This window comes from Podarcis melisellensis (assembly GCF_964234715.1).
Source record: "Podarcis melisellensis genome assembly, chromosome: 6".
Classification (NCBI taxonomy): Eukaryota; Metazoa; Chordata; class Lepidosauria; order Squamata; family Lacertidae; genus Podarcis; species Podarcis melisellensis.
In genome coordinates, this window is record NC_138538.1 from 30,100,736 (window position 1) to 30,128,397 (window position 27,662).

General features: G+C 41.2%; 1 protein-coding gene across 2 annotated transcripts; it reads right to left on the reverse strand.

Annotated features, from left to right (window-relative positions):
* Positions 1-1,235: 1,235 nt before the first annotated feature.
* SAMHD1 (SAM and HD domain containing deoxynucleoside triphosphate triphosphohydrolase 1) lies at positions 1,236-26,074 on the reverse strand. Of its 2 annotated transcripts, none has more exons than XM_081916889.1 (16): positions 25,695-26,074; positions 22,984-23,050; positions 20,752-20,821; positions 18,657-18,817; positions 16,469-16,584; positions 16,319-16,389; positions 14,985-15,140; positions 13,664-13,764; positions 11,784-11,892; positions 9,314-9,405; positions 8,662-8,777; positions 6,312-6,451; positions 4,535-4,630; positions 4,329-4,433; positions 3,902-4,039; positions 1,236-3,233 (listed from the first exon to the last, which is right to left on the reverse strand). In XM_081916889.1, exons 1-16 carry the CDS (start codon positions 25,900-25,902, stop codon positions 3,105-3,107), a joined length of 1,875 nt encoding a protein of 624 aa, XP_081773015.1. In that variant the 5' UTR covers positions 25,903-26,074; the 3' UTR covers positions 1,236-3,104. The 2 variants fall into 2 exon arrangements, with proteins under 2 accessions (XP_081773015.1, XP_081773016.1); XM_081916890.1 differs by lacking the exon at positions 25,695-26,074 and adding an exon at positions 25,288-25,403.
* Between the last annotated feature and the right edge of the window lie 1,588 nt (positions 26,075-27,662).

The window sequence follows — 27,662 nt, forward strand, 5'->3', positions numbered from 1 at the left end:
TAATCGGTTTGGGCGTACTGCTTTTCTATGCAATCTGTGCACATTTCATCTAGGAATAATTCAATGCAATGTTCATGCGCGTATAAATCAGCTCACTTTAATTTTATCATTTAAGAGCTTCTCTTGGTTCTAGAGACTGATGTCGCTTATCCATTTTATAGGGACAGGATATTTAAACTGTTCAGATCCAGCATCAGTAACACACTTTGAATAATCTGTTTGTAATGTCATCTAGAGATGCCCTTAGATACTCCTCTGGTTAGATATATGATCCAGCAATTCTTTTAACATTGCTTTGAAATAGCTGCCTAATGATTTTTAGTCAATATATGAACAATACGATTTTTCGATAGTGTTAAACGTATAATTAATTATAAAGCAAACAAACCAATCCTTAGATTTCCTCATTAGAGACTGGGCATTGTACACTTCAAGGTCATGTGACGTCTAGTCAAGGACTACAATCTGTCCAAATTGTTTTGTGCTATGCTGAGGTCTAGTAGCATAAATAAAAACCTTTAACAGATGGGAATGTCAGGGGTGTGAGAGAAATGTGGTGTGAAATACTTTAGAAGCATTAGGTATGTAAGGAAGGGGTGGAGTAGAGGCGGCCTTATGTTTGCCTTTTAAGCACATAATGAAGACATAAGCCTTTCTGAACATGTACCTTTCCTACCTCTCAGCCTAGAAATCCTGAAAGCCGTGATCCTAAGAGAACTAGATACATCTTACATAGTTGCAAGTACTCTTTCAATAAAGAACACTGGAAACTGTAGTTCTGTAAAAGTCACAACAAACATGTTTTAAAGCAGCTTAAAGTTCTGGTGCAGATGTACTCTCAATCACTGTGATGCCTCTGACTCAATTTCCTGGCTCTTCAGCAGAAGCTATCCAACTGTTTTCGAAGCTCCCTCCCATCTCCTAACATTAAAAAGTCACAACCCTTCCAAGTGCATTATTTGACAGAACAAAATTCAAAATATAGCACAAAATCTGAAATACAGGAAGTAGGGCTGTCAGGGGCAGATTCCTAAGACATCACTGTGGCAAGCAAAGGAAACCAACTGTGCCTACTGCCGGTCCCAATAAATGAACTGGGATAAATTGCCCATTGATATTGTAACTACAGAGTTCCAGATTTGCTCAAGTTTGAATTTTACTTTACTGAAATTGGCTCTTTGTAACACATTGAAAAGTCCAGTCAAGTTCTGAACATATTAGGTATTGGCCATTAGGGGTCTTTAAGGTGTTTTATTACTCAGCTGATATGCACAGGAGAAAAGATTAGTATACAGGCACACAAAATATATAATTATAACCAGTCTGACAACTGAATATAGCTTTGGAGAAAATAGCTCTATGTATGTTACCTTAACCCATTTTTATGAAGCAATTTAATGTCAAAACAAAGGCTCAGAATGCAAGCAGCTCCCTTTTAATCCAATCTTACAGAGCTCAAACAACTGAGCCACTGAGTTTGAGGTCTCTTCTTGCATAATCTAGTCTAGATGTTTTTGGGACTCCCAATTCAGATCAGCACCAGATATGGCAAACAGTTACAGTTGCAAATAGCAGTTGCAGTTCACTGATATCTGGAAGGTCACAGGTTAGCTACGCCTTACTCTGACTGCAGCACTAGAAATGTTGGATATTTCTGAACAGCTCTCTGCTCGTGTGAAAGCGTGTTGGGTGAAAGTGTGTTCTGGTGAAATAGTTCTAGATTCAGGTGCCATGTGCTGGGAGTAAATTCAACAGAGCACCTGATAATGCCCTAAATGTTTAATTTTTCAGCCCTAAGTTTTAAGAGAACTCCAAGACGCAACTTCATTTTAAATACTGGCATGGATCCAACATTCCTTTGAGCAGAACTATCCTGCTGGTGAAGGGAGTGGGATTCAACTCCCCCTGCAATGGCCCTGTAAATCTGCACAGTACAGAAAGAGACACTGGGGTGTTGATGGTAAAAGTGGCTTTCCAGCTTCCTACAGTAGATACTTTTGCTGTAGTCCCTTCTGCAACGAGGAGCCTTTCTCTCTGTCCCAATTCATAGTTCTTAAATGTTGTATATATTTCTTATGAGCCTTAGGTGTGTTAAGTGAAGCTTCAGAAACTCTCTGTTCTCACATTTAGCAGCACACTTCTCACACACAAACCCATTTTCTGTCAGCATAAAGTGCCACATCATAAAACTGTTTCTCAAAAAAAAAAAATTTAAGGAACAATATATACTATTCCATACAAAGACAACAAATCTGTGGAAATATGAGAGATTAAAAATACATTCAAGTCGGTCTGAAACATAACAGGCAAAACTCCCTAGTCTGAAATTTGCTTCCGATTCTTAACAGCTGTTTGCCTCTCTATACAAACTAGCTCATTTCCTCTCTACCTAGTGCTTAATGGCTAGGATACATTCAATAATTGGTTGTTTTGGTACTGCAAGTATTTTGTTGGATTATATAAAAGGTAAGCATTGAAGTTAAAAAAGTAACTTTATAAAATAGTATATCCTTGATTGTGCCAAGGCATGTTTAGCTCTAAATGAACATATACTGACTCTATCATGATTTGAGGGAATGGCAGCTAAAAAGGACAGTAGGGTAACCACTTTTATCACAAACAGAAGATAGGCAAATGGCATAGGCTTGTCCCCTTTTCCCACAATAGGTTACATATATAACATTTATCATAGTAGAGATCTTAAGAAAATGAAAGAAGTTTTGAAATAGAAAGGCAGCTTTTGTGGTTTTCCCCAAAAACTTTTGAGCTTTATCCAACTAAGTTGTACTCAGAGCAAACACACTGAAATTAATGGAGCTATATTAGCCATGTCCATTAATTTCAGCAGTTCTATTCTGAGTAGGACTAACATTGGATACAACCTGCTTTTGAAAGTTGACCTTTCTTCACCGGCACACATTTGAATTAACAAAATAAGAACATTGCCGGTCATCAAATGTCCATGTGAAATCTACAACAAATGGAATTTTAACTCATCTGAGCTAAGACTGGCATTTTCCACTAATGCTTTTCTTTCCACGTTTCCATGTTTTTATAGCACAACCTTGTTGTACACACCAGAATCAATCAACAGAAAAGTTGTTCTAGTCCTTAAAAAGTGACTTTTTGGGCTTTGGAGAACTGTTTTTCTTTGAATCATGCTTTTCGTCATCTTTGTCTACATTCCAGTCTGCTTTCATTGGTGTAAGTTCAGGGGCAACAATATCACCATCCTATCAAAGCATCAAAATGAAGAAAAGTTCAGTTGTGCACTGGAAATTAACAGTCAATACATTCTGTCATCTTCTTGGCAAGTGGAGCAAGAGACTCATTGGAGCCTTTTTACACATCATATTACAAGAAAAACATTCTTGCACTGCCCTTTCCCACTGTCAGCAAAGGGTAATGGGTGACTCATGCTGTACCCCATTTATTTGTGGTAGTCCCCTCTAAACAAATTTTATGTACTCATCATTTGCAAGGAACTTAATAAACAGATACAAAACTTCTAGTTAGTGGTAGTATTACAGTTGTTTTAGAATGTAAACCATAAAGGCTAGATGGTCCTCCAATGAGATTTCTGAGATTTTTAGAATTCTCAAATCCCTTGTGTTCATAATGTGCAGAAGTAATAAGGGGTTGGTGATAGAGGAGACTATGGAAGAATGAACAGGTGATGAACAAAAGGAATACAGAGGATGAGATAGATCTGAATCTCATAGCTCAGTTGGTTAGAGGGTTAGAGTGTGGTGCTGAGAACGCCAAAGTTGCAGGTTCAATCACCGTATGGAATAGCTGCATATTACTGCATTGGACTAGATGATACTCAGGGTCCCTTACAACTCTACAATTATATGATTCTACATTGAGATGCACCTTCTAAATGTTAAACCTTTCTTACCTGTGGTTTAGTGAAATTGTTGACTATACACCACTGAACGAAATATTTTCTAGCATCACAGATAGTGTCTTCATCTGCTGTCTTACAATAAACCCTGATTTGCTGCTCTTCAAATTTTTCTGGTAGGAGCTTTGAAACCTTAAGACAGAAGGAAAAGGATGTCACATACACTTAAATTTATCACCTTGTCAGAAAATGCTTCAACAAATTTCTCAGCAGCACCATTCAGTTACAAGAATGTTTGCACAGGGGAATTTTACCTTAAAACCACTTGCATTCAATGACCACTTACATAGCAGGTGATATTAGAACTCTGTTGCTACTATTGCCATGCAATTCTGTAGTTATTTTCACATGTATTCAGATACTCTTTAAAAAGCTATTGTAATAAAACAGGCAGAAACACCCCACTCCCAACCTTACTTACTTGTTCTTTAGAAATTCTGAATGCCTTATTGAGGTCAGACTTGCAGTAGAAACGCACATTATTGACAGGGTTCTTCTTTTTCATTCCATAATCCATGTTGATAACCTTCACAAAGGCAAGTCAAAAATAAAAATGTACTAAAGTGCATTGTAGGCACCTACAAATCAAAATCATTTAAAATGAACATTTAAAGAGATCATTCTTACGTCAACAATAAAGTCTTCAGGCTTTAATCCAGGCTTGTGAGATAATGTACTGGGCTGGGACTTGGCAATTTCTTCAGCCATCTTACTACACCGTTCCTGCAGGGTATAAAACCTTTTACTTTTTTGTGTATTTGAATCACTGTATTTGAATCATACTCTCAGAAACTGATGAACCAGATCCATGATTAATTTTCAAAATAATTTTCTCTCTCATGCATTGTACAATGTGACAAATAAGGTATTTGATATCACCATACCATGACCATCAGTAGTGATGACTTTTAATGTTGCTTCTCTTCAGGCAGACTAAGGCAAAATTAGTTATCCATTAGAGAGAAAGGAAAGAAGGTTGCAACATTTTATTATTGTTGAGAAATGTTCAATGTTTTGCCATGCTTTTATTATGTTGAAAGCCAAAGTAGCTGGGGCAACCCAGTCAGATGACCGGGGTGCAGGTAAGAATTTATTATTACTATTGTTGTTGTTATCCAACAAGTTGATGCAAACTATTGTAAAAACCTAGTAACTCTATTGAAGCTCTTGTACTTAATGCTTAATCCAGGCGTTACCAACCTAGCACCCATGAAAACCATTTCTGGCGACCCAACACACCTATGAGCTTTACTGAAGAAGGGGCCTGTCTGTGGCCTTTATATTGATTGCTCTGTTGTGCAGTGCTGTTTCTGAAGTTAAAAGAGCATGCCTGTTTCCGCTCTGCAAATACAATCCTATGTCTACTCTTTGGAGGGAATGTTGAGGATATATGGAGGAAGATAAAAAGTTGCTAGCCTGTGCATTTTGAGACAAAGGTGGCCTAGAGAGGAGAGGAAGAGTGGTAGCTACCACTCCCTTTATTGCCCAGAAAGCCAATTTGTTTCAGGATTCAGGCGAGGGGAAGGAACAGTGTGGATGCCTTCCTCACTCACTTCATGCAGGATGCCCATGTGATAGGGAAGGACAGGGAAGGACAGGCTTTTCCCAGCCTCCAGTGGACTTTTTCAGCAGGAGTGGGAGCAGGAGAGAAATGCAACAAGGATGTTGCCCTCAGTTGCATCATGACTAGTCAGCTTGTGCTGGCAAAGAAGGTGTGGGCTTTTCCAAAGGTTCTTTTCAGTCTAGAAGGTGGTAGTTGTTTCTGCATTGTGGCGTGGCTGGAGAGAGAAGTGACAGAGATGGCCTCCCCAGGCACTTCATGGACCGTGCACCTGCTCAGGCAGGCTTCTGCAAGGCTTTTGCGGCAAGATAGGGGAGTAGGGGAGAGATTAGTGATCTGTGAGGGATACTGAGAGAGAGTATGTAAAGAGACACTATGGAGAGACGTGGTCTGAATAGAGATATTAGATTCTTGTCTCATTACATATGCCAAATCTATTTTTGGTCATCTGCATACTATCCCTTGCTTTTTCCTGTAGGACTAATTGCAGTCGTTAACAGTCGTCAACAGGTTTACCATACCCATTGAGTCAATCACCCATCTCCTACTACCCTTCTGAGAAAAAACCCATCCCACCCTCCCACTATATATAAGAGTCTGGTGACTTCTGTTTCAGTGTATCTGAAGAAGTGTGCATGCACACAAGAGTTTATACCCAGATCAAGTTTAGTTGGTCTCTAAGGTGCTACTGGACATTTTTTTTTTAATTTTTTAATGTAGAGAGATAGAAGCCAGAGGTAAGCAAATTGGTACTGAAAAAACCAAGCAGTACATTACTCTATGATCACACTTAACAAGTTGGCAGAGTGAACAAACCAATGTAACTTGAGAAACTGTGCCCACCTTCGTAATTTCCGTGCCCTCTGGGGGCTGAGTCTGTCCCAGGTACTTATACAGGTCACGCCGTTCTATTTTACATAAAATTTCCCGAGCTTCTTCGAGCTCTTTCTCATCAGAATGAAGAATCCTTAAGAAGATTTCATCTGCCAGTATTAAACAAATGAAGTCATTAAAGCCAGCTTTTCTTTTGCATAATTGAAACATGTATTCTCTGTCAGAATTTAAGAAATGTTTTTTATGTTATTATAATCGTAGTCAGCTGGAAATGATCTTTTACATATCTGCAAAACAAAACTTACAAGACCATATTCAATTCAACAGTCAGATGGAAAAAACCAAGATTCTACTGTGTCTCAACAGGGTTAAGATAGAGTTCTGTGGGTCTCTTCTCTATCTGCTTTGGCAGTAAACGAAAGGCACCGGAAGGTAACATTTTTGAAAAATGATTATATCCTCAAACAAATCAAAGCCCAACAACCTCAAAGTAGTTTATGGTAAAATGTGCATAAAATGAAACCAAATCAGGAAATAACATTTAAAAAAACACACCAAAAGGATCCACTCATAAACCAAAAGAGCACAAAGGAAAGCAGCCCTAACATAGTCATAACAAGAAGAGTCTGTTTTTTGAGCTGAAGACCTTCCTAAACAACCAGGTTTCGTGCAATGTCTATACACAGCAGTAAAGAAGAGCACAACTAGAAGCATCTGACTCTACTTTACTAGTAAATAAAACTTCAATTACCACACAACTGGGATTGGGATGGTGAGAAGGAGTCAAGGGCAAAAGGCTTGACTTTCAAACAAGCATTTCCCAAGGCTCTGTGAAAACTGGCAGGTCCAGTGTAAGGGTTGGCAAGATTGGGCACCTCTCAAGGACACCCCCACCCCACTAACAATAACCTCCTGCTTGTTCATCTGCCTCTTGCTTCAACATGGAGGAGATGAACAAGGAGCGTCTCCACCCCCACTGTTCAGTCCAGACAGCTAGCAATGATGAGGCAGAGGAGCTGCTGCCATCATTGGAGTGAAGGGACATACCTACTGAGGTAGAGGGGTACATTGAGGGCATCTTGTCCAAGAACCACCAAGAACCTGGGCTCAGCACTTGTAACCAGAAATCTATACATCCCTCATAGCTTCGTTTCCGTTCCTCCATTGCTTTCTGTTTTGTCCTGCCTTCTTCCTCCACCACCAATTTGTGCAACAAATCTTTCACTTCTACACAGTCACATTGGCTCCAAGATTCTCACTGCTCCTGGCTAAGCCCTGGACTCTCTAGCCCAGGGGTCAGCAAACTTTTTTCACAGGGGTCCTGTCCACTGTCTCTCAGCCCTTGTGGAGGGCAGGACTACATTTTTTAAAAAATGAATTCCTATGCACAATGTGAGGGGGGCAAGTAGTCCCCCCCCTTTCTTGGTTTGCCACCTGCCTCGTTCGCCGAAAGGCTGGCGGAAGAGGCGCAAAATGGGCTTCCTCCCAGCCTAGAGAAAGAAGGCTTACGTTCCCAGGGGCTGCCACCACCACTGCTGCTGCTGCTTCTCGTGAAGCGGGTAGGCAGAGCAAGCTTGTCCGCTCCGCTCTCTGGTCCACACGAGCACCAGGGTGGCAGCAGCGAGAGGAAGAGGCCGAGAAGCGGCAGCTCTGCCAATTAAACGCCGCACCTGGTTTACCTCAGCGCAGTACCGGGATGTCTCTGCCAATCAGAGCCACCGTCGCTCGGCCTCTTCCTCCCGTCACCATCACCAGGAGTCTCAGTTTCGCAGCGGGTTCTGGCTTCATGGCACGGGCCGGATTTAGGACGCAGGTAGGCCTGATCTGGCCCGGGGACCTTAGTTTGCCGATCCCTGCTCTAGCCCAAGTCAACCGCCATTTTGGTTTCAGTTTTGAGTCAGCACCATCTAATACATACCCTACCAAGATTTTTACAGGAGTAATAGATCAATAAAAGAATTTGCATGAACAGTTATATATCAATCTATTCAAATTAAACGAAGCTGATAAGCTCCTTAATGGCTTACAGAGGGGTAAAAAGAGACAGGGAAAAGGAGGAAAATTTTATTTTTCTCTTTCACGAACCACCCCTTAAATAATTTTAAAACTGGGAGAGGGGAAAGTTTGGCCATAGGGGAACAAATCCGTTTCTTATACTATAAAATAAATAATTACTTCTTCAGACCTGGTGACACAAACACTTCACTTCCTTCATATGCACACAGCAGAATATATAATTCATTTACATAAAGCAATGCACTATATTTCATTTAAATGCCATAACAAAATGGTACCCTGACAGAAATACTTCCTAAATTGATGCAATTAGAATTTAGGTGTCAGTCCAATAAGCCCATACCTGTTAGCTTAGTGTAGGCTTCCATGTCTTCTCGTGCTGTAGCGATATTGTACTCTTCCCCTCCAGAGCCCTTTATGATGATATGTGGGTTAGCTTTCAAAAGGGCATCTGTAATCCTGATATGAAACATGCAACACAAATGAGGAAGAATCCATAATTTCAATATTAACTCCACATCAAAGATTTCACAATGGCTTTGGAAATTTGGAAATAATTTTCCAAATTAAGATGGCTAAAAAAATATATACAAAAACACCAAAGTTGATAAAAAAATTAAACCATATAACTTTTTCTAGTCATCAAAATCCACTTTGAAAAACGACTAAGGAGAAGGACAGCGACATTCAACACTCCAGAACTAGGGCTACAAGCTTTAATTGATCAATTGGTTAATATTAATTTTTTAAAACTAATTAAATTCAAATTGGTTGAATTAAAACACACCCCTAAATAAATCAGGCAACACTTCTTTAAAAAATATTTGTAGCTGGCAAGCACCATTGTAGAAGAAGCATTCCTCCTTCAGTCATACATTATTAAAATGAATTAATATGCAAGCTCATACAAATGTAATTAATCTACTAATGTAAGAATGGCTAGGATTTATTTGGTTACTGCCCTGTCTAGGGCATATCAACATGCACTTACTTACATAGTTTCAATGATGTTGCTAATTTTATGTTGGTAGGCTCTGCGGTGCAGGCAATTCCGTGTGTGGAACATGTCATACAAATTTCCAACCTCCTAAAGTCCAAGATAAAAACAGTCTTTTATTCATCTTTTATATTAAAACCACAGTTCCAAGACTTATGAAACATTCAGGGCAGGTACTTCACAAAATGTTTGTTTTTGTTTTATGTATGACTGTTGTAAACCACTGTGATGTTCTTTATGAATAGTGGTCTATGTTGTTATAAATAAATAAAACTTGCTGGCAACAAACTTTTGCTCCTTTCACTTAATGGTCAGGGATACATGAAACAGTCTCTCCCATAAATGCTCATATTATTGCCCGAGAGTGGGTAGCAGGGATTCAAGGGCAATTTTACAGAAATAGAAGATAGCCTGAAAATATTTTATTTTTTAGAAAAAGCATTTACTATCTGGTATCAAGAGCCTTCCCAAGTACAACCCTATGTGTATAACCTTAGAAGTAAATTGCACCAAATTTAATGAGCCCGGTAGCCAGGTGAGAGTGTATACGACTGCAGCCTTAATCTGCCAATTCTACTTTAATTCCTCAAATTGGATGTTTGTTGCTGAACAACTAGGGATAAAATAAAAAAAGGTTCCAGGACATAGAAATAATTAGACCCTTCTAAATAATCCATGCACAAGAAATATAAAAATGTATTCCAGAACACTAGAGTAATCATTTTTGCAATTAAGATTACTTTCTGCTTATGTGGAGAGGCCTCATGGGGGCTCCTTGAAAGTGGAGCAGTGCATGAAACACAGGATCCTTGAGATAAGATGATTCCTTGCATGCATGAGAGCAGAATGCTCATAAGTTGGTGAATACTTTCCTTGCTACTGTACTGAGCTTTGCCTTCTACAACCTTGTAACTGAAACAATTTTGTGTGGTTACATTTCCTGTTTCTTCCGCTTAATGAAAATACAGTAATCCCTTATCTTACGCACACATATAGCCAGCCAACCCTTGGAGCTGCCTTGCAGCAAGCGGGTGAGAGACAGCATCCCCAGGATTCAAAGAGCCAGTGTGTCGAACAGGCCTTGCCCAGCAACCAAGGCCAAGACTTTAAAAGCTCATTTTGTGCTGGGCCGTTTGGGTTACCAGGTTTGAAAAGAGCTCTTAGGCTCTCTGTCTAACTTGCCGGGCAAGGCCTGTTCGACATGCCAGCTCTGGAAGATTATGCATGCTCGTCTGAGATCTCGCAGGAAGTCAGATTATCTCGTGAGAGCGCCCCAGAATCTTCCACAGCCTGTGTGCTGAGTGCGCCTTGCTCAGCAAACAAAGCATATCTTAAAAGCTCATTTTGCGATGGGCAACGCTAAGCAGACCCGGAGTGAAGAGAGCTTTTAAGCACTCTGCCTTGCTTGTGACTTGACTTGCATAGACCAGGGAGCACAGTGGTAGAGCAACCAAATGCATGAGGACTTGCAAGAATCTGGGAGCTTGTGTGGGGTTTTTTTTGAATCTTTATGATTTTCTGTGACCATTGGGCCACTCTGCTGTTGTTTTTAAAAAATTCTGGATTTGAATTTCTGTGTGGTGGGTGCCTGGGGGAACAGTTGGGGAGAGGTTTGCAAGAATCTGGGAGCTTGTGTGGTTTTGCATAGACCAGGGAGCACAGTGGTAGAGCAACCAAATGCATAAGGATTAATGCTGGAACTAGAGAGAATAGACTACGACGATTTGTACCTGGCTTCCATGATAACCCAAACCTTCCCTACCCACTTTCTCTAAATATAGTCATGATGGCTATATTAACTCTATTATCAGAAGTAGTATGCCTCTAAAAACCAGTCTCTGCATATGACAAGCAGGAGAATGTTGTTCTGCTCATGTTCTCTTTGTGGGCTTCCCACAGGCATCTGGCTGGCTATGGCAAGAATGTAAGGTTGAATTCAACATACTTTTAGTCTGATCCAGCAGGATTCTTTTTATGTTCTAATTTATGGCCCTTAAACACCAACTCCAACCCATCACCACATGGTCAACCATATGCTATAGTAAGCCTATATACTCCGTGCATGTAGTGCGGCTGGTTGAGATGAAAGGTAATGGCTTGGCCAATACCCCATGCTCCCAAAATTCAGTTTTTTCCTCAAACTTTCTGTTCTCAAACAGCAGAGAGAACATATATTGCACTGTCTCCTATTCACTTGGAGGTGCACTTCTCAATTTATGCAGCACTAGCAGACTGCAAGTTTATCTCCATCTGGACTCATTATACCCACAGTCATAAAGCTCACTGGGTGGCTTTGTGTAAACATTAGCTTTCAGGTTAATTTGCCTCTCAACACTGAGTGACAGCAAAATGAGACGGTGTTTCCCTGAGCTCCCTGAAAGGGGGGGGGATAGAAGAACAAAAAAGAGTTTTTCAAGCTGCCAACACTATTTTACTTGGCATTCTCTACTTTCCTCAAGAAAGCTTACCTTGTCACGGGTACAAATATGCTTCTTTCCCTCAAATTCACAGACACGAGCAAATTTAATGAAGCGTACATAATCAAAGTTGTTCTGGATTCCAAGATGGTGACAATCCCTAAATATATTCCAGAAACAGGCAGGAGGTAAGGTCATTCAATTACAAATTGAGAAGTTGCATGGACCAAGGAAGGGGGGGACATTTTAAAATTAGGGGGAGGGATCAGGAAGATGGCTTCTCTGGGGACCTCATATTTAAATAATGTAAAAGGACTCTCAGGGGATTCTTTGAGACTCTATATTTTTCAGATTCCCAAAATATAGATATATAATCTCCAGACAAACTTCCATAATAGAAACTGCAATTATCTTCAGATGAATTGTGGTTTAGCATGAACCTGAGGCTGCTTTGCTCCTCCCAGGCTGTTCTACTGCACTAAGCCATAGTTTGGCTCAGAATTCTCCTGGAAAAACCAAGGGTCTTAAACCAGAGAACGAAGTGACAGCTCACTGGAAAGAGTTAAAACACACGCCTGCATGACACACTAAGCCAGGCCATGGCTTAGCTCAGCACAGCAGCAGAACTAGAGAAGAGCGAAGAGCTGCCATCTCCTCCCTCGGAACCCCAACACTCAGCCATGGTTTGGTTTAAAGTGATGTATGAAATGGGACACTGTTTAGTTCGAAAAATATTGCTAAATGTTATTTAAACTGCTTAAGATAGTGAAAATCTCCAAGTGGTTTCCATAAAAACCACAAAAATACAAACATGTGATAAAAACAGAACACAGCTGTATTTCACAAATAAAACTGAGCAAGTCTACAAAACAAAAAAATTAAAAACTAAGAGTCAGACAGAGTCCAGGAAAACATAGGCAATGTGTTCTTAAAAGTTGTTTAAGGGCCATTATGATCTCTACCTCATGAATTGCCCAAAGCAGAGTATTCCAGAGAGTGGTTGCTATCTGCAACAAGGATTACTTCTTCTCCTCATTCAGAAACAGTTGCAAGTTTGTAAACCTACTGAAGTTGGTAGTGGGCACAACAAGCCACTGAGGTCACTTGAGTCTCTAGTGACAGCAATGGATCTAGGAGCACCCCTAGACTACAACCCTCAGAGGGAATGCAAACCCATCAGAACTGCTGAACAGCCCATCCATAGGGTTTCCATCCAGTCTTCATCTAGCCAAGGCACTGGTTTAAAACATGCATGACTTCTCTTGGTTCATATGTTACAGAAAAACAGCTGGGTATCATCAGCATATGGTGCTGCCTTCCCCCAAATCTTGTAGAGGTCACCCCAGCAGCTGCAAATAGATACTGAATTTATTTATAAAAAATATTCATATGCCCTGCATCAAAAAAATATATCACAGTGGCTTACAACAACACAATACCATAGAATAAATTCATAGAAAGTACATGGAGTACATGTGCACAGAGAAATACCTGAGCTAGGTATCTCTCTATATGAGAGGTGGGGGACCTGGGCCCTCCAGGTGTTGCTGAACCATCCCCAACCATTGGCCATCCTGGCTGAGGTTGATGGGAGCTAGAATACAACACCTGGTGTTCCACAGGTTCCTCATTCATAGTCTATATCCTGCTCATACTGTATACATGGCTCTCTCACTTAGATTTTTTTTCCAAGTATTTTTATTAGTTTTCAATATAACAAAATACAGGGTTAACCAACAAGCATAGTTTATATGGTATGACACCATACAGTATTTAAAGATAAAGAGTTTTTAATGATAAGATAGATATTCCATTTAACTTGGACCAATAGGATATTCCATTAATTGGTTTGTCTATAGGTAAAATATTCCCAATATTGTTTATCTATAAAATAAATCTTTCAAATGCTTTAAAATGAGCAAAGTCCATACCTGGCAAAGTAATCCCATTTATCAACATCGATGCCACTTGTTTTGTTGGCCACTATCTCATAAAGAAAGCCTTTTTCTTCAGGTCGCCCACGGTAAGGCCACTGGAGAAAGGGGTGGAAATACCCAAAATGCAAAGAATACATTACAATAAAGCAATCTACTCTGAGCACCAAACTGGCAAGGAAGCAGGGTTCTAAGAACTCTTTGCACATGCTGGAACAGATTAATTGATACCTGGCAATACTTTACTAATAAGAGATAAAAATTAGTGGAACTAATAATCACAACCTAGTTTTGTGATGGAAACAACCTTGGCTAGCCAGGTAATTAACTTACAGTGGAATATGAATGCAAGGAGCACAGCCCTATTGGTTCTCCTGAACTGTTGACCATGGTATTCTTATCAGTCAATTGTCTGGTTTGGGTCTACGTAGTACTACTCCTTCCTGGACAACTGGTTTCAATCAGATTGGCAAGCACACGGAACAGGACATTGTTGGCCACAGCAGCACATTTAGGAAATTCAATTCCATGTGATATTAGGCAAACTCCAGCTTTATATTTTGAATCCGACCCTGGAAACCCATTTTCTCCTCAGTCACTTTTAACAGTTAATTTGAACTGGGCTGCAAAAACAGTATTACTATTTGATTTATAGTGTGCTTGCTTTTGTAGTGGCTTTTAAAGATGATTAAAAAGTTTGGCTGTTTTTAACATATTCTGCATTGTTTTGGTGGCTACCATTTTTATACTTGTACATCACTTTGTGAAGTTAACTCTTTAAAAGTTGTTCACAGAAAAATATTTATTGAATAAAAATTCACTTTTATCCAAATATCAGGATAAGCAAATGAAGAGCCTGCAAGGTGACCTCTTACTGTGTCACTTGCAAATATTCCCTTCATCCAAAAGGAAGTTAGATGCACCTCTGTCTTTTGCAAGCTTACTCAGCAATACTTGTATCTGCACAGACATGCAAAGAATTGCATGAAGTATGAAGCAGCTCAGATCATTCTTTGATCTACCCTAACGCATAACGATTCTCCATAGCTCATGCAGAAGCAATAACCAGCTCTGCTGCCGTGCATTTTTTAACTGGAAATGGTAGAACAGTGTGGAACCTTCTGAACACAAAGCATATGCTTTGCTGATGAACTATGGCCCCTCTTCCAAGATCTATAAAAAGCTCAACAACCAATGGTTAAAAAAAAATAATGAATCTCCCACATGCAACACCTGTCAATTTTCCTTCAAAAAAGATAATGCTATTAATCATTATATTCCATTAAATTGCACAGTATTTACAAAGCAGAAGACTTACTGAACTACTGTTGTTTTCAGTCTTAATGGGTCCTGCTATCTGCTCTTTGATAAAGTCTATATCTTCATCTGGCTTGAGACCATAATACTTCAAGACTGGTCTTAGATCATTGGAATCAATCAAGTGTTCAAACATCTTAACAGAAGCATCTTCATGCTGCAAAAAAGGAAGTTTTTATTATTATTAATCACAGCATATGCTGTCGAAACAAGCCATCATAACTGTATACAAAAACATTAAGACAACATTACGCCATGGTTTAATGTCAGGTGGATGAGCCTGAAGCAAAGCATTGTGTGTGTGTGTGTGTGTGCTCCTGCTCCCCTCACAGAAGCTTGAACAGAGTTCATTTTCACTTCTGCAAAATCCCAGCTTAATGTCAGATTTTATCCAGGGATTCTGGTTTAAAACAAAATATTTAAAGTGCCATAAAAAGCAAATTTAACTAGCTTGTTAAACAAGCCAGAGTTCCTTTAAATCAGGTTCCCTCATTCAAGCATAATGCTGGATCTCCCACTGCTGCAATAGCAAACAAATACCAGCAGGGGGGAGAAGAGTTGTTTCCTAGTTTCACATTCTTGCTGCAGCTCAGCTGCTGAAATCACTAATTCCTGATAAGCAATGGAATGTTCAATAACCTGAGATGGCTGAAAATAGAAAGGTACTTAGAACAGCAAACGAAGCAGAGAAGCCACTGAAAGAAGACCCTAGAAAGGTTAATGGAACATAATCTCTGTGAGAAGAAAGGACTGAGAAAATTCAAAGAATTGTGGGGTTGAAGGAACCCCAAGGGCCATCTAGTCCAACTTCTTGCAAAGCAGGTAAACAATCACCGACAGATGGTCATCCAACCTGTTTAGAAACCTCCAATGAACTTCACCACTTTCTGAGTGAGTCCATTCCATGTTTAGTCAGAATCTTCTTTCTTGTAATTTGAATCAAATGGTTCAGGTCCGACCCGCTAAAGCAACAGAAATCAAGCTTGCTCCATGTCCCAGGTGACAGCTATTCAGTTAATTGAAGATGGCTATCATACTGTCTCTCAGTCTCCTCTTCTCCAGGCTAAACATACCCAACTCCCTCAACCCCCAGAACTGGACACAGTGCTCCAGGTGGGCTCTGACTAAGGCAGAAGAGAGTGGTAAACAGTAGGAATTTTAGTGACTATATTTCACCAATATGGTAACTTTTTTTAAAAAAACAAAAAAACTTCAGAAAATGTCTGGGTACTTTGACTATAAAACACTATAATTGTTAAATGTGGTTAACATATTTTTAGGCAAGGCAGCTTTCCCTTTAAAAAAGAAAGCAGTAATGACTGGTTGCATACCCACCTTCCATGCAGTTCCTGGACAAACACGAGGGATGAACCTTCCATCATACATGTGTGAAAATGGTCCATGACCTGAAAGTAAGAATTATGCAGTTCATCTTTACCTAGCATGCATCAATCACTTCATTAATATATTTGGGAAGTGGCTTACCCAAATCATGACAAAGACCAGCAATCTGGACACACAAAATATCCCTTTGGTTGATGTCCAACTCTGGTTGTCGCTTCTGCAGTGCCCGGATCAAACGGCCTGCTAGATAGCCGACCCTGTTGCAAGAAGGCAAAAGGTTCAGCTCTCCAGTTCTTGAATTTTAGGGTTATAAATAAAATAAAAACTTGCCCCACATTATATATTGTGAAATACCACTAAACCTACTTAGCTTGTGAACTGCAAACCTATAGAGCAAGGCTGATCCAAGGACCACATTGCTGGTCAGCCACATCTCCAAGGCCCACGTGCCAGTGATGGCTTTGACCAAGGTATGCACACATACCACACACAATCACCCACATTCACTTGACATACAGGACATAGCACACATTTTCATGCTCTCACACATGTAGTCCAAAACTCAAACATACACTCACACACAAACACGCATGTATAAATGTGCACACATACAAAATCAGCATTCCCAGCACTAGGGTAGAATGACCATAAAGGCTGCTTTTTTACTCTGCAGAGAAGGATCTGTGGAAGTTAAAAGGCAGCCTTTCCCCACCCCCACCAGCACTGGAGTGGGGGGTGGGTGAAGCTGCTTTGTACTCTTAAAAGGCAGGCTGTGGTCCATCTCTGATTTCAGTGCTGTGATGCTTAGTGCTAAGACTGGAGAAAAAAAATCTCTTCGGCTGAAATTGCTTAAAATAAACTAGGGGAGGAAATGCAACTAAACTCCCTCTATTACTATGACTTCAAATTTCATACGATGCCTTAATTTTTTTTTTTTTTAAAGGTTCCAGTCACATCAGCCGGCCTCTCTATCCACCAACAAAGTCTATTCTTAGGAAAGCAAGCAAGCAAGAACACAGCCCTATTGTCAAAGCAAATAGCATTTCTTTTCATCCATGAGTTTTAGTGGGAAAACTCAGTGTCAGGAAATCTGCTTACTTAGTTGAGTTTGGGTTTGGTGAGCCTACATCCTCACGAAACCAAATATAGAACACACCAGCATATGAGATGAAGGGTACTTCTAACTTTTACATATATGTTAGATGTAAATCTCCTTTAATGGAAGTTAAGTATGTTACCGGGAAATTGGAAGGGGGGGTGAGAGACCCTCCCCCCCCCACACACACAAGGCAGAGACAAAAGAGTCTCCGCTGCACATTACCAAACCATTCACTCACACACATTTCCCTGCCTTTCACCTGTCAAACCAAATCCCTTAGTGTCAAGAGAAAACAGCAACATATCTGCAAAGGTATTGCATCTGCAAGGGAAGCTCAGCTCAGGAGCCTTTGACTCACCACTGAGTGACATGTCTCCAACAAAGGAAAACAGGGAAAGTGTCAATACCAAATGTAGCAATTCACTGATAAATGTATCTATGTACTAGCTCAATGGGAAAACTTTCAAAATTCATAAGAAATCACTTGTTGTATCAATCTTCTCAGTTCCAATGGCTTTTAGGACCCAGGGAAGTGAGGTATAAGGGGAAGGGTGAGAGAGCCCACCATAAGAGTCTGCAGGGCCTTCCCAAGCAGTCATGACTGATATTCTGCCCCAGGAGTGTCAGACAAACAATCATCTCAATCACAATGCCTAACCACCCCATAGTGGAATTAAGCCTGGTCAAGACAAAGGTGTGTATTTGACTTGACTCAGGGACCTGGAAACTGTAAATACTTTCCTTTGTACTGTGATGGAGTAAGTGTGAAAGACTATATTTGAGTGACAGGGGCATGCCTGGATCTCAGGTTCTGAGACCACACCTTTTCTGTGACATATCTATGATGTCTTAGTGATGCATCCCAAGATGTATTATGAAAACCTTTGAAATACTGATGTAACCCACTGATCGAGGCTTCCGGCTGCTTCATCTTTGTAGTAGTTTATTGCAACAATAATTGGCTGCTATTTGGCTTCTATGTCCCGCTTTGAAGTCTCTTGCTTGTGACCCTGACCTGAACCTAAGAGAGTCACGGTTAGGTGATTGTGGGGTGCTCCAAGGACTCCCTGTTACAAGTAACAGTGCTTTTGTTTTACGATAGATTACTATGGAATTCAATGAAACTGCAATTACTTATGTTCAGAGGCACAACCAGTCTGCAGTAACCTGAGTGGTGGCATATACCAGTTCAAAAAAACCAGAGATCTGCAAAAAGAACGTGTGCCTTACCCAAGGGAATGCTCAAAACGGTTGTGCGATGCTCCTGGGAAAACATAATAAGTGCCACCCAATTGTTTGATGTATCTTAGACGCTGAAATTGAGGTGTGTCAATGATCCGAACAAGAAGAGGATGCATTTCAATATGACCATGAATCGGGTCATTAAACACCTGGAAGATGTAAAACAAAATGTAAAACTATTGCAGATATATGAAAAGCACCAGAAGAAAACACTTTAACTTTCACTTGCTTTCGCTATACTCAAAAGTTAGAACAATCACTGGATAACAAAAAGCATATATGGCTGCCCCTGTATGCCAAGATGAGCTCCAGCAGATTTAGCGGCAAGACCAACAGGTCCAACAGTCAAGAAGGTGGATACTGCACATGTTGTAGAGGGAAGTGAGGGGCAGATGGACCTCATCAACCTGGGAAGGTAGTTGATCTAGGAGGAGGAAACCCGACCCCAATCCTCCACTGCCTTGAGGTATATCTTTGGGAGAAGAAAAGACTAAGGAGTAAATCCTACTCAAATCCAGAGTGGAACCCCTAAGACGGTTGGATGGCGCCTTGTATGCATCCTTCTGGCAACTCCTACAGCCAAGCAGGTGCCAAATGTATTGCTCTGCTTTCCTTTGGACCACATTAGTGAGGCTGCGAGTGGGATCTTGGCATCCAAGGACCTCCATGTATACTGTCCAAGCTTGTGTCCTGGAGAGGTCACTTTGATGCTGCTAACACAGCCATTCACCCCTGGAGGCACACTCCACTGTCTCTTGAGACAGACTGATGCCACCAATATGGCTGCCATAAAACAAAAGCTTTTAGTTCCTTAACTGACTGCCAAGTAGCATACGCAGATAAAATAGATGTTGAGAACATGAAATGTGATAAGAAGTTTGTCCAGATTCAGATAATTTGTTTCAGAAAAAAAACATACATTTGTTCTTTGAGCTAAGCTATAAACAAAAAACAAAAACATTGGAGAATTTCTGATCAAGCAAAACGTGTTTCCCCCCTCAAATCAATTGACTGACCTACCTATTCCAAACCCTCCCAATCTAGATTCCCCAAACCCAACTCCACAGATGGCAGAGAAAACTACATTCCTTTATCTTCTCACACAAAAAACCAAGAATAAGCCCCAAATACCTGCACCTCCCTACCTCAGAAGGAGGATGGGGAATCCCCAACATAGAAGCATATTACAGTGCCAACCAAATACGCCATATAACCCCATATATACTAGATACACCTAGAGAGGGACACAATTGAAAATACCTGCACCACAGAACCCCCACTCCTCCCAAACAAACTAAGGAAAATTCGCACAACACTTAACAGGTACACACAGACCATGCTCAAAGTATGGAAAACAGAAATAGGCAAACTATCCCCAACCCCATCCACACTAATTCCCCTGGCATACCACCCATTATTTCATCACACAGCACAAAACCTCCAGATAAAAACCTGGCAAACCAAAGGCTTTTATCGTCCAATAGACTTCTATAAAAATAACAAACCTCTGTCAACACAAGAAATACAAGACAAACTAGAAGACACCCTGTAGTGAAGTTGGAAAATCTTGGAATGTCAAATGCTGGATCACGCAGGAGTGAGGCATTGTGGGAGATAAAACTGTGGCCTTCTGGGGAATGGGTGTCTGGTCTCTTTAAACGTAAAACTCCCTGTCTCTAGAGGTGTGAGTCAATTACATCTTGACTCTAGGCAGGATGAGATGTTATCTGATTTGTAGACCCTGGCACAGCTGAGGGCCTGATTGTGGATTGGGTTGTAAAAAGGTAAAGGAGGCTATCAAGCAATTTACAACTTGGGAGCCTGGTATGCGTAAGAGTAAGAGATGCCTGGGAATGGAGGGACAGCCTTTTGATCTCAAGGTCTCTGAGGCTAAACAAAGTTCAGCTGTGCCAGTCTCCTGACAATCAGAAGATATAGTCTCATCATACAGCCATTGGTAAATTGGTAATTAACCTAAATAAATTATTGGTCCCTAACCTGTCCTCCACGTGGGTTTTCAAGGATAAAGGATTTGGGAATAGACCTAACATTGCTTTCAGATTAATGCAAATGCTTCTCTCACCTTCATTATGTCAACATGCCTTTGTCCCAGTTTGCTCAGACAATTCAGAAGGTTCTGTCTCACTCCGGTCCTGAAAGTTATCAAGTATAAGTTAAGCTGACCGTTCCATATTTTATTAAATAATGTAGTGGATGCTAATATTAAGTTAATTGCTATTGTTCAGTGCAAACATTTTTTAAAGTTTTCAGTAAAAGATCTTCAAAAGATCTGAAACCAAATACTCTTAAAATCTACCAATTCCATGAAGATTTATTCAGATGTCAAACTGTAGTGGTTTTAAAACATACTTTCTCCAAACTATAATCTGTACCCAATATTTGCCAATGTGGTACAAAAGAAGATGACTATACACCATTTACATGTACAGGCTCCATTATTTGTGCATCTGTTTCTGCACACACAGTCACCAACATATATTTGCTTCATTACTTTGATGGTGGTTTTCTCTAGGAAAGCTCAACTAAACAACATGCAAAGGTAAACCTTGCTTAATGAGACTGGGCAAACATGCAGGCTCCTGCAGAGAACCTCACAATTTCTTTACTCCTTCCCAGTCCTTTTTGCTGTTGTACCACAATGAGCTAAGCAAAGATTTTGCTTAGCATGTAATCCAAACCAGGGCTCATGGTTAACCTCTCACCAGCAACAACAATTACCGTAATTTTCGCTCTATAACACGCACATTTTTTCTCCTAAAAAGTAAGGGGAAATGTCTGTGTGTGTTATTGAGCGAATGTGTGGTCCCCTGGAGCTGACTGTCCAGAGAGGCTGCTGCTTTCCTGCATTCTGCCTCAGGGTCTTACTGCCCACCCTCTTCGGTTGCTGTGTTTGCTCAAACACAACAAAGAGCAGTTAGCCAGCTGCACACCCCTCTCGTGCTCTTTGTCCCTTCTGTGTTTCTTCTTCCCTCACCACTTAAAACGTGGTTACAAAGCACGGATCCACATGGATCCTCAGGATCTTTGCATTGGGTCACCCCAAATTCATCATCAGATCACATAGCATGTTCATGGCTACAGCCTGCATCAAAAAAATCACGCATCCACTGTTGCCTGGGGCTGCAATGGTGCAAAAACGTGGTTACAAAGCATGGATCCACATGGATCCTCAGGATCTTTGCATTGGGTCACCCCAAATTCACCATCAGATCACATAGCATGTCCATGGCTACAGCCTGCACCAAAAAAATCACACACCCACTGTTGCCTGGGGCCACAATGGTGCAAAAACGTGGTTACAAAGCACAGATCCTCATGGATTCTCAGGATTTTTGCATTGGGCTACCCCAAACTCACCGTCAAATCACATGTCTGTGGCCACAGCATGAAGCACAAAAATGATACATCCACTGTTTCATTCAGATATTTTTTTCTTGTTTTCCTCCTCTAAAAACTATGTGCGTGTTATGGTCAGGTGCGTGTTATAGAGCGAAAAATACAGTAGTTAGGGAGTAGAAAGGCTAACCATGCACCCTGATCTGGATTACATGCTAAGCAAAATTTTGACTTACGACAACATGGCAACAAAAAGAATTTTGGAGAAGAAAGTGGCTATAAGCAGCTCTCTGGAAGCCTGTGCCATCTCACTAAGCCAAGGTTTGCCTTAGCATGTTATGAAGTGCCATAAATCTGTCTGGAAGGGGTGCATTTCTGCATCGTAAACAACAAATATGTTTGATTACCAAAAACTGCACAATATTCCAGTAGCCCTCTGTGTAAAAAGGTGTTTTTCATAAATTGTGTATGAATAAATTGTGTTATGGTAATATTAAAGGTATTCTTTCAATACAGTTTTAGTGACATCTGTCAAGTGTGAGATCGCAGAGAAGAAAAGTAACATCCATTGTTATGATGATTAATGTTGCAATAATTATGTAACACAATATGGCAAGTTCAAGTTCTGTTTCAGTTTCTTGATTTCCTTAAAATGCTTTATATACTGGCTTGGTTTGCATGTCACATTAAATCTTCATTACAACAGAACTGCAGATTAATGTGAACCACTGTTGAAATCGAGGCGGTTTCACTCCTCCTCTGCTGATAAAAGATCAGGGTCACTAATCTATATTTCTTTAGCAAATGTACAAAGCTCAAGGTATGCACTAAATATAGCAATGAACCATTTAGGAATTAGAAACACAAGCAGTCCAATCCTATGTATGACTATTCAGAAGTATGTCCCACTAAATTCAATGGGACTTACTCCCAGGGAAGTAAATATAGTTTCCCTTACCCAATTCCCATTTTTTCAAGTTCTGATTCAGTGAGGTAAAGGAAAGATGAACCAGCAATTTTTTTTCCTGAGGAAGTAAGGAGACAACAATTAGCTTATTCCGTTACTCTTAACATTTATATTTCTGAAATTCCTGATAATTCAAAATTCTCTGGGCAGATGAAAAATGAAAATCACTAGAAAAATAAGGAACATTAAGAAACTATGCTATTCTGAATTCTTGGACCCAGAGATGTCTTACATGAATAGAAAGACAGCTTAGAATGAAGCACCATTGAATTTTCCTGTTTTCCCTATCCAGCTGCAGCCCACTGTGCATCACACACTGTACCAGAAAATTACTCCCTTCATGGGAGGTTTTTAAGCAGAGGTTGGAGGGCCATATGTCATGGATGCTTTAGTTGAGATTCCAGCATTACAGAGGGTTGGACTAGATGACCCTACAGTTATATCTAACATGTTATAGAATCATATAATCAATAGAAGCCATATTTGGTATTACTTGGAGGACATGCTTCCCTCCTTAGACAAATGGGGGCAGGGGGGTGTTCTGTAACCACCACTAGGTAAGAGTAGGTAAAGTGGCTGCTTTGATGCTGTAACTAATATAATCTAAATTTATTTTAGTTTTTTTATTTAAGAACTATAACACTCTTCTTTATTTCTGATTTCTGCTTTACAGGAGACCCATGAGTTCCAATTAGTACTCATTTGGTGCCGGGTATAAATCTAATAAATAAATCATCATCATGCTCAGATCATAGAATTGTAGAGTTGGAAGGAATTCTGAGGGTCATCTAGTCCAACTGCCTGCAATGCAGGAATAAGCCAGTATTCATTCATACTTTCACATGAAGAGTCACCAGAATTTCTTTTCTGCAAGTATGCTTTGGTGCAACCTGGAATATTTTGCACTGGGCATAAGCTAACTAACCTAATTAGCCTCCTAAAAACATAATAACAATAATAAATAGTTTACAGTTATACCCAAATTAAAATTAACTGCCAACCCCAACTAAACATTTAACCAACATCAACCTGACAAAAAGAAAAAAGAGGAACCAAAATTAGAATTGTTAAAAATACAGTGGTGCCTCGCAAGACGAAATTAATCCGTTCAGTGAGGCTCTTTGTATAGCGGTTTTTTCGTCTTGCGAAGCAAGCCCATTGACAACTTAGCGGATTAGCGCTATTAGCGGTTTAGCGGCTTTTAGCTGCTTATCAGCTGATAAGCTGCTTAGCTGGTTAGAAAAAGGGGGAGAAAAGGGGGGGAAACGCAGGAACTCGCAAGACATTTTCGTCTTGCGAAGCAAGCCCATAGGGAAATTCGTTTTGCGAAGCGCCTCCAAAACGGAAAACCCTTTCGTCTAGCGGGTTTTCCGTCTTGCTAGGCGTTCGTCTTGCGGGGCACCACTGTATTTTAAAACATTTTAGCCAGTTGCCCCAACCCAAAAGTGCATGCATGAAAAGTAATGTAGGCGATTTTTAGATCTGGGTAAACGAATGACCTGACTTCTAGCTTTGATGATGTTGCGTCCTGATGGCACATGCTTTGGTGATCCTCTGATACATACTTGGTGCATGTATCTTTCCCCCACTAGAATATGTGCCTCCAATGTTATTTCCTTATTCTTTGAGAACATTACAAGGAGAGACAGAACATATCAATGCTGGTTAATGCACAAAGGATCCTGCACTGCCAATGGACAGCTAAAGATGGGTCATTAAGGGAACAAAGCAGAGCAGGGGCTCTGTGCCAGAGGGCAAACAGGTGGGTCTACCTCCCTGTTGAAAAGACAAAAGGCCAGAGTAGAGTTATTTGAGTCAGACTGGGGTGGCCTGCAATCCTTTTTAACTAAAAGTCTTGTTTGAGAAAGAAGCGATCCTCCTTTGGAAGGAAGGGCAGCATATAAATCAAATAAATAAATACAACCCAAGTTAAAAGGAAAAGGGGATTTAAGGCAGCAACCCTAAACACACCTATCAGGGAGTGAATCCCACTGAGCTCACTAGACCTTACTCCCGTGTAGACTGCGCTGCAAATGACTCTTAAGACACAGCCCTTTTAAAATGTGGGTTTTTTGGGGGGGCAGTTATTGGGTTGTCGTTTTTATTTTTATTACGTATTTTGTAGTTTTAAATCTTGATTTTATTCTGTGAATTGTCCCGAGACCCCTGGGTATAGGGCGGTATATAAATTCAATTATTAATAATAACAATAACAATAACAACAACAATAATAATACTGTAACCCTATGGCCATTACTCCTCAGAACGAATAGCCTTTCCCCTTTGGGAACTTACGCCAAGACGAACCTCTGGAGCACCGGGAGAGCAAGTCTCCCCAGGGCGAGCATATATATATATATTTATTTGCGTCGGCCCCCTAGTCGACCTGCGAGGAAAGTTCAGAGATCATTCCTATTTTCCTTTTTCCTAGAGGAAATCAAAGCAGCAGCCACGACTAGCCAAGCCCGCCCTCAGGCGACGGAGCCCGTTATGCCCCGGCTCTGCAATTCACTTCATAACCGCCTCTCCTCACGGGGTCAGGAAGCGGGAAACTCTCGAGGGAGGAAACGGCGGCAGCGGCAGCGTCGCCTCAGCCGGGCGCCCCCTTTAAGGCCCTTCGAAGTTGAAATTCCCGGCGCAACGAGGCTGCGCAGGCGAAGCGGCTCTCCGGTCCCGCTCGTCCCGCCTCCCGTCCCGCTTACCTCGGAAGCAGCGCAGCAACTCCGGGTCTTCGAAACCGCTGCTTCGCAGGAAATCGCACACCTGCTCGATGCCCCAGTCCCGCGGGTGACTCCCGCAGGGATCCGGGGCGCGGCAGACGGAGACGCGCTTCTCCGGCGTGTGGAAGCCGTCGCCCGGGCTGGCGGGCCGGGGCCGCTTGAAGGCTCCTTCCCCGTTCCCGCTCGACATCGCCCTCAGCTTCCAGGCAGGGACACCGCGCAGCAGCAGCAGCCTGATCGGGAGAAACGAGAGACTGAGCAACCACCCGGCCTTGCCTTCTCATACAGCAAGACGCCTCCCGCCAGGGCCGGGGGTCACGTGACGGCAGTCCTCCAGTCAAGGCGGCCTGCGTGGCTTGCGGCTTCTGTGCCTACTATGCTGGGTGGTTCTGTGTTTTTTTTTTGGAGGGGGAGAGAGAGAGAGAGAGAGTTCAAGGGGCTGGTTGGAGGTGAGGCTGATAAGCCAGATCCCCTCAGCAGAGCTGGAGTTTTAGGGAAAGGCGTGAGGGGGCAAAACATGGGATTTAAAGCTCAGGGATGGGGAACCTGTGGTTGGTCCCCATCCCATAGCTGTCAACGTTTTCCTTTTTTTGAGGGAAATTCCCTTATTCCGAATAGGATTCCTCGCAAGAAAAGGGAAAAGTTGACAGCTATGCCCCATCCAGCATGGCCAGTAGCTGCAGACCTTTGGAGGGAATCTTATTCCCCATCCGTGGCTGGAGCTCCTACCATTTGCGCAATCCACACCATATCTGCCGGTAACCAGTGCCGGATTTACATATAAGCTAAACAAGCTATAGCTTAGGACCCCACTCTTGGGGCCCCCCAAAAAAGGAAACAAAAACTGGATGTACATTTCCAAAATATAAGATAATTGTATTTCAGTTCAATGCATATTTTGTTATGTGCAAATGGCTTTAGATACCTATTAGGTCCAAAAATTACCATATAGTATATATTCAACACAAAAACTCCCAACAATTTATTGTTGACAAAGGACAGCTGGACGTATAAAGGGCCCCATTTCCTTCAGTAACTTACAGGCCCTGCCCGTAACTAAACTCTTCCAGGGAAATGTTTCTTATTTAGTGTTAAATATGTTGCCTTTCTTTCTATGAAGCAATTTTAACTTAATGCATTATAAGGCCAGTATGTTCTAATAAAAGTATTGCTAACGTTCTGTCGTATCTAATACATAATGTTCTAAATGTTACGAGAGTTTATCTTGGAGCTCCCTCCCAGCAGCAATTCTCTCCCCCCCCCCCCAATAAACTAGGCTTTTCATTAGGGTTTCAGGCCTGAGGAGAGGTGACAACCCTACCCAGCAGACAGTCAGAGGAAGCTGGAATAGGCACAGAGAAGGGAAGGCCACACAGCTTTTTCTCCATCTCTCAATTATCTCCCCTTATCACACTTTTCAGATGGCTCATTTCCCCAGAAGTTAAGAGGAGGAAGGACCAGAGAAATGAAGCTGCTATGGAAAGAGACAAGGGGATATAAACAAGGGTGGAATGGATGGATGGAGAAAGGAATGATGACAATCCTAAACTACTACTTCTCTTTCTCCTCATTGTACCCTACAATAGTTCACAACTGGGTCATAAATATTACTGGCATTGCACTCTTGTTCAGCTTCAGAACACCCAATGTTTCCTTTTGAATCCCATATATTTAAAAATACGAATTTCCATTGATGCAAAAATACATTTGGAGATCTTCAACTTTGGAAACATTTTTACAAATCTGCCTAATGGAACAAGTTAAACCGGCTCTTTAAGAACATAAAAAGAGCACTGCTCTAGTCCAGCATCCTATTCTCATAGTTGACAACCAGATGCCCAGGGTTCAAAAGCAGTTTTCTGTCAGTTGTTTAAAGAAGGGAGGGAACAGTAATAAAGACTGGATACACCTAAATTCTTGGGTTCTAGCCACAACATAGCAGAGTCTGTA

Coding starts and splice junctions, on each gene's coding strand:
- SAMHD1 (XM_081916889.1), bottom strand. CDS start 25,902: ATGTCGAGCGGGAACGGGGAAGGAGCCTTCAAGCGGCCCCGGCCCGCC. Junction 16,585..18,656: donor CGTTTTGAGCATTCCCTTGG/GTAAGGCACACG, acceptor TTCTTGCAACAG/GGTCGGCTATCTAGCAGGCC. Junction 15,141..16,318: donor GTCCAGGAACTGCATGGAAG/GTGGGTATGCAA, acceptor CCTTTTTTGCAG/CATGAAGATGCTTCTGTTAA.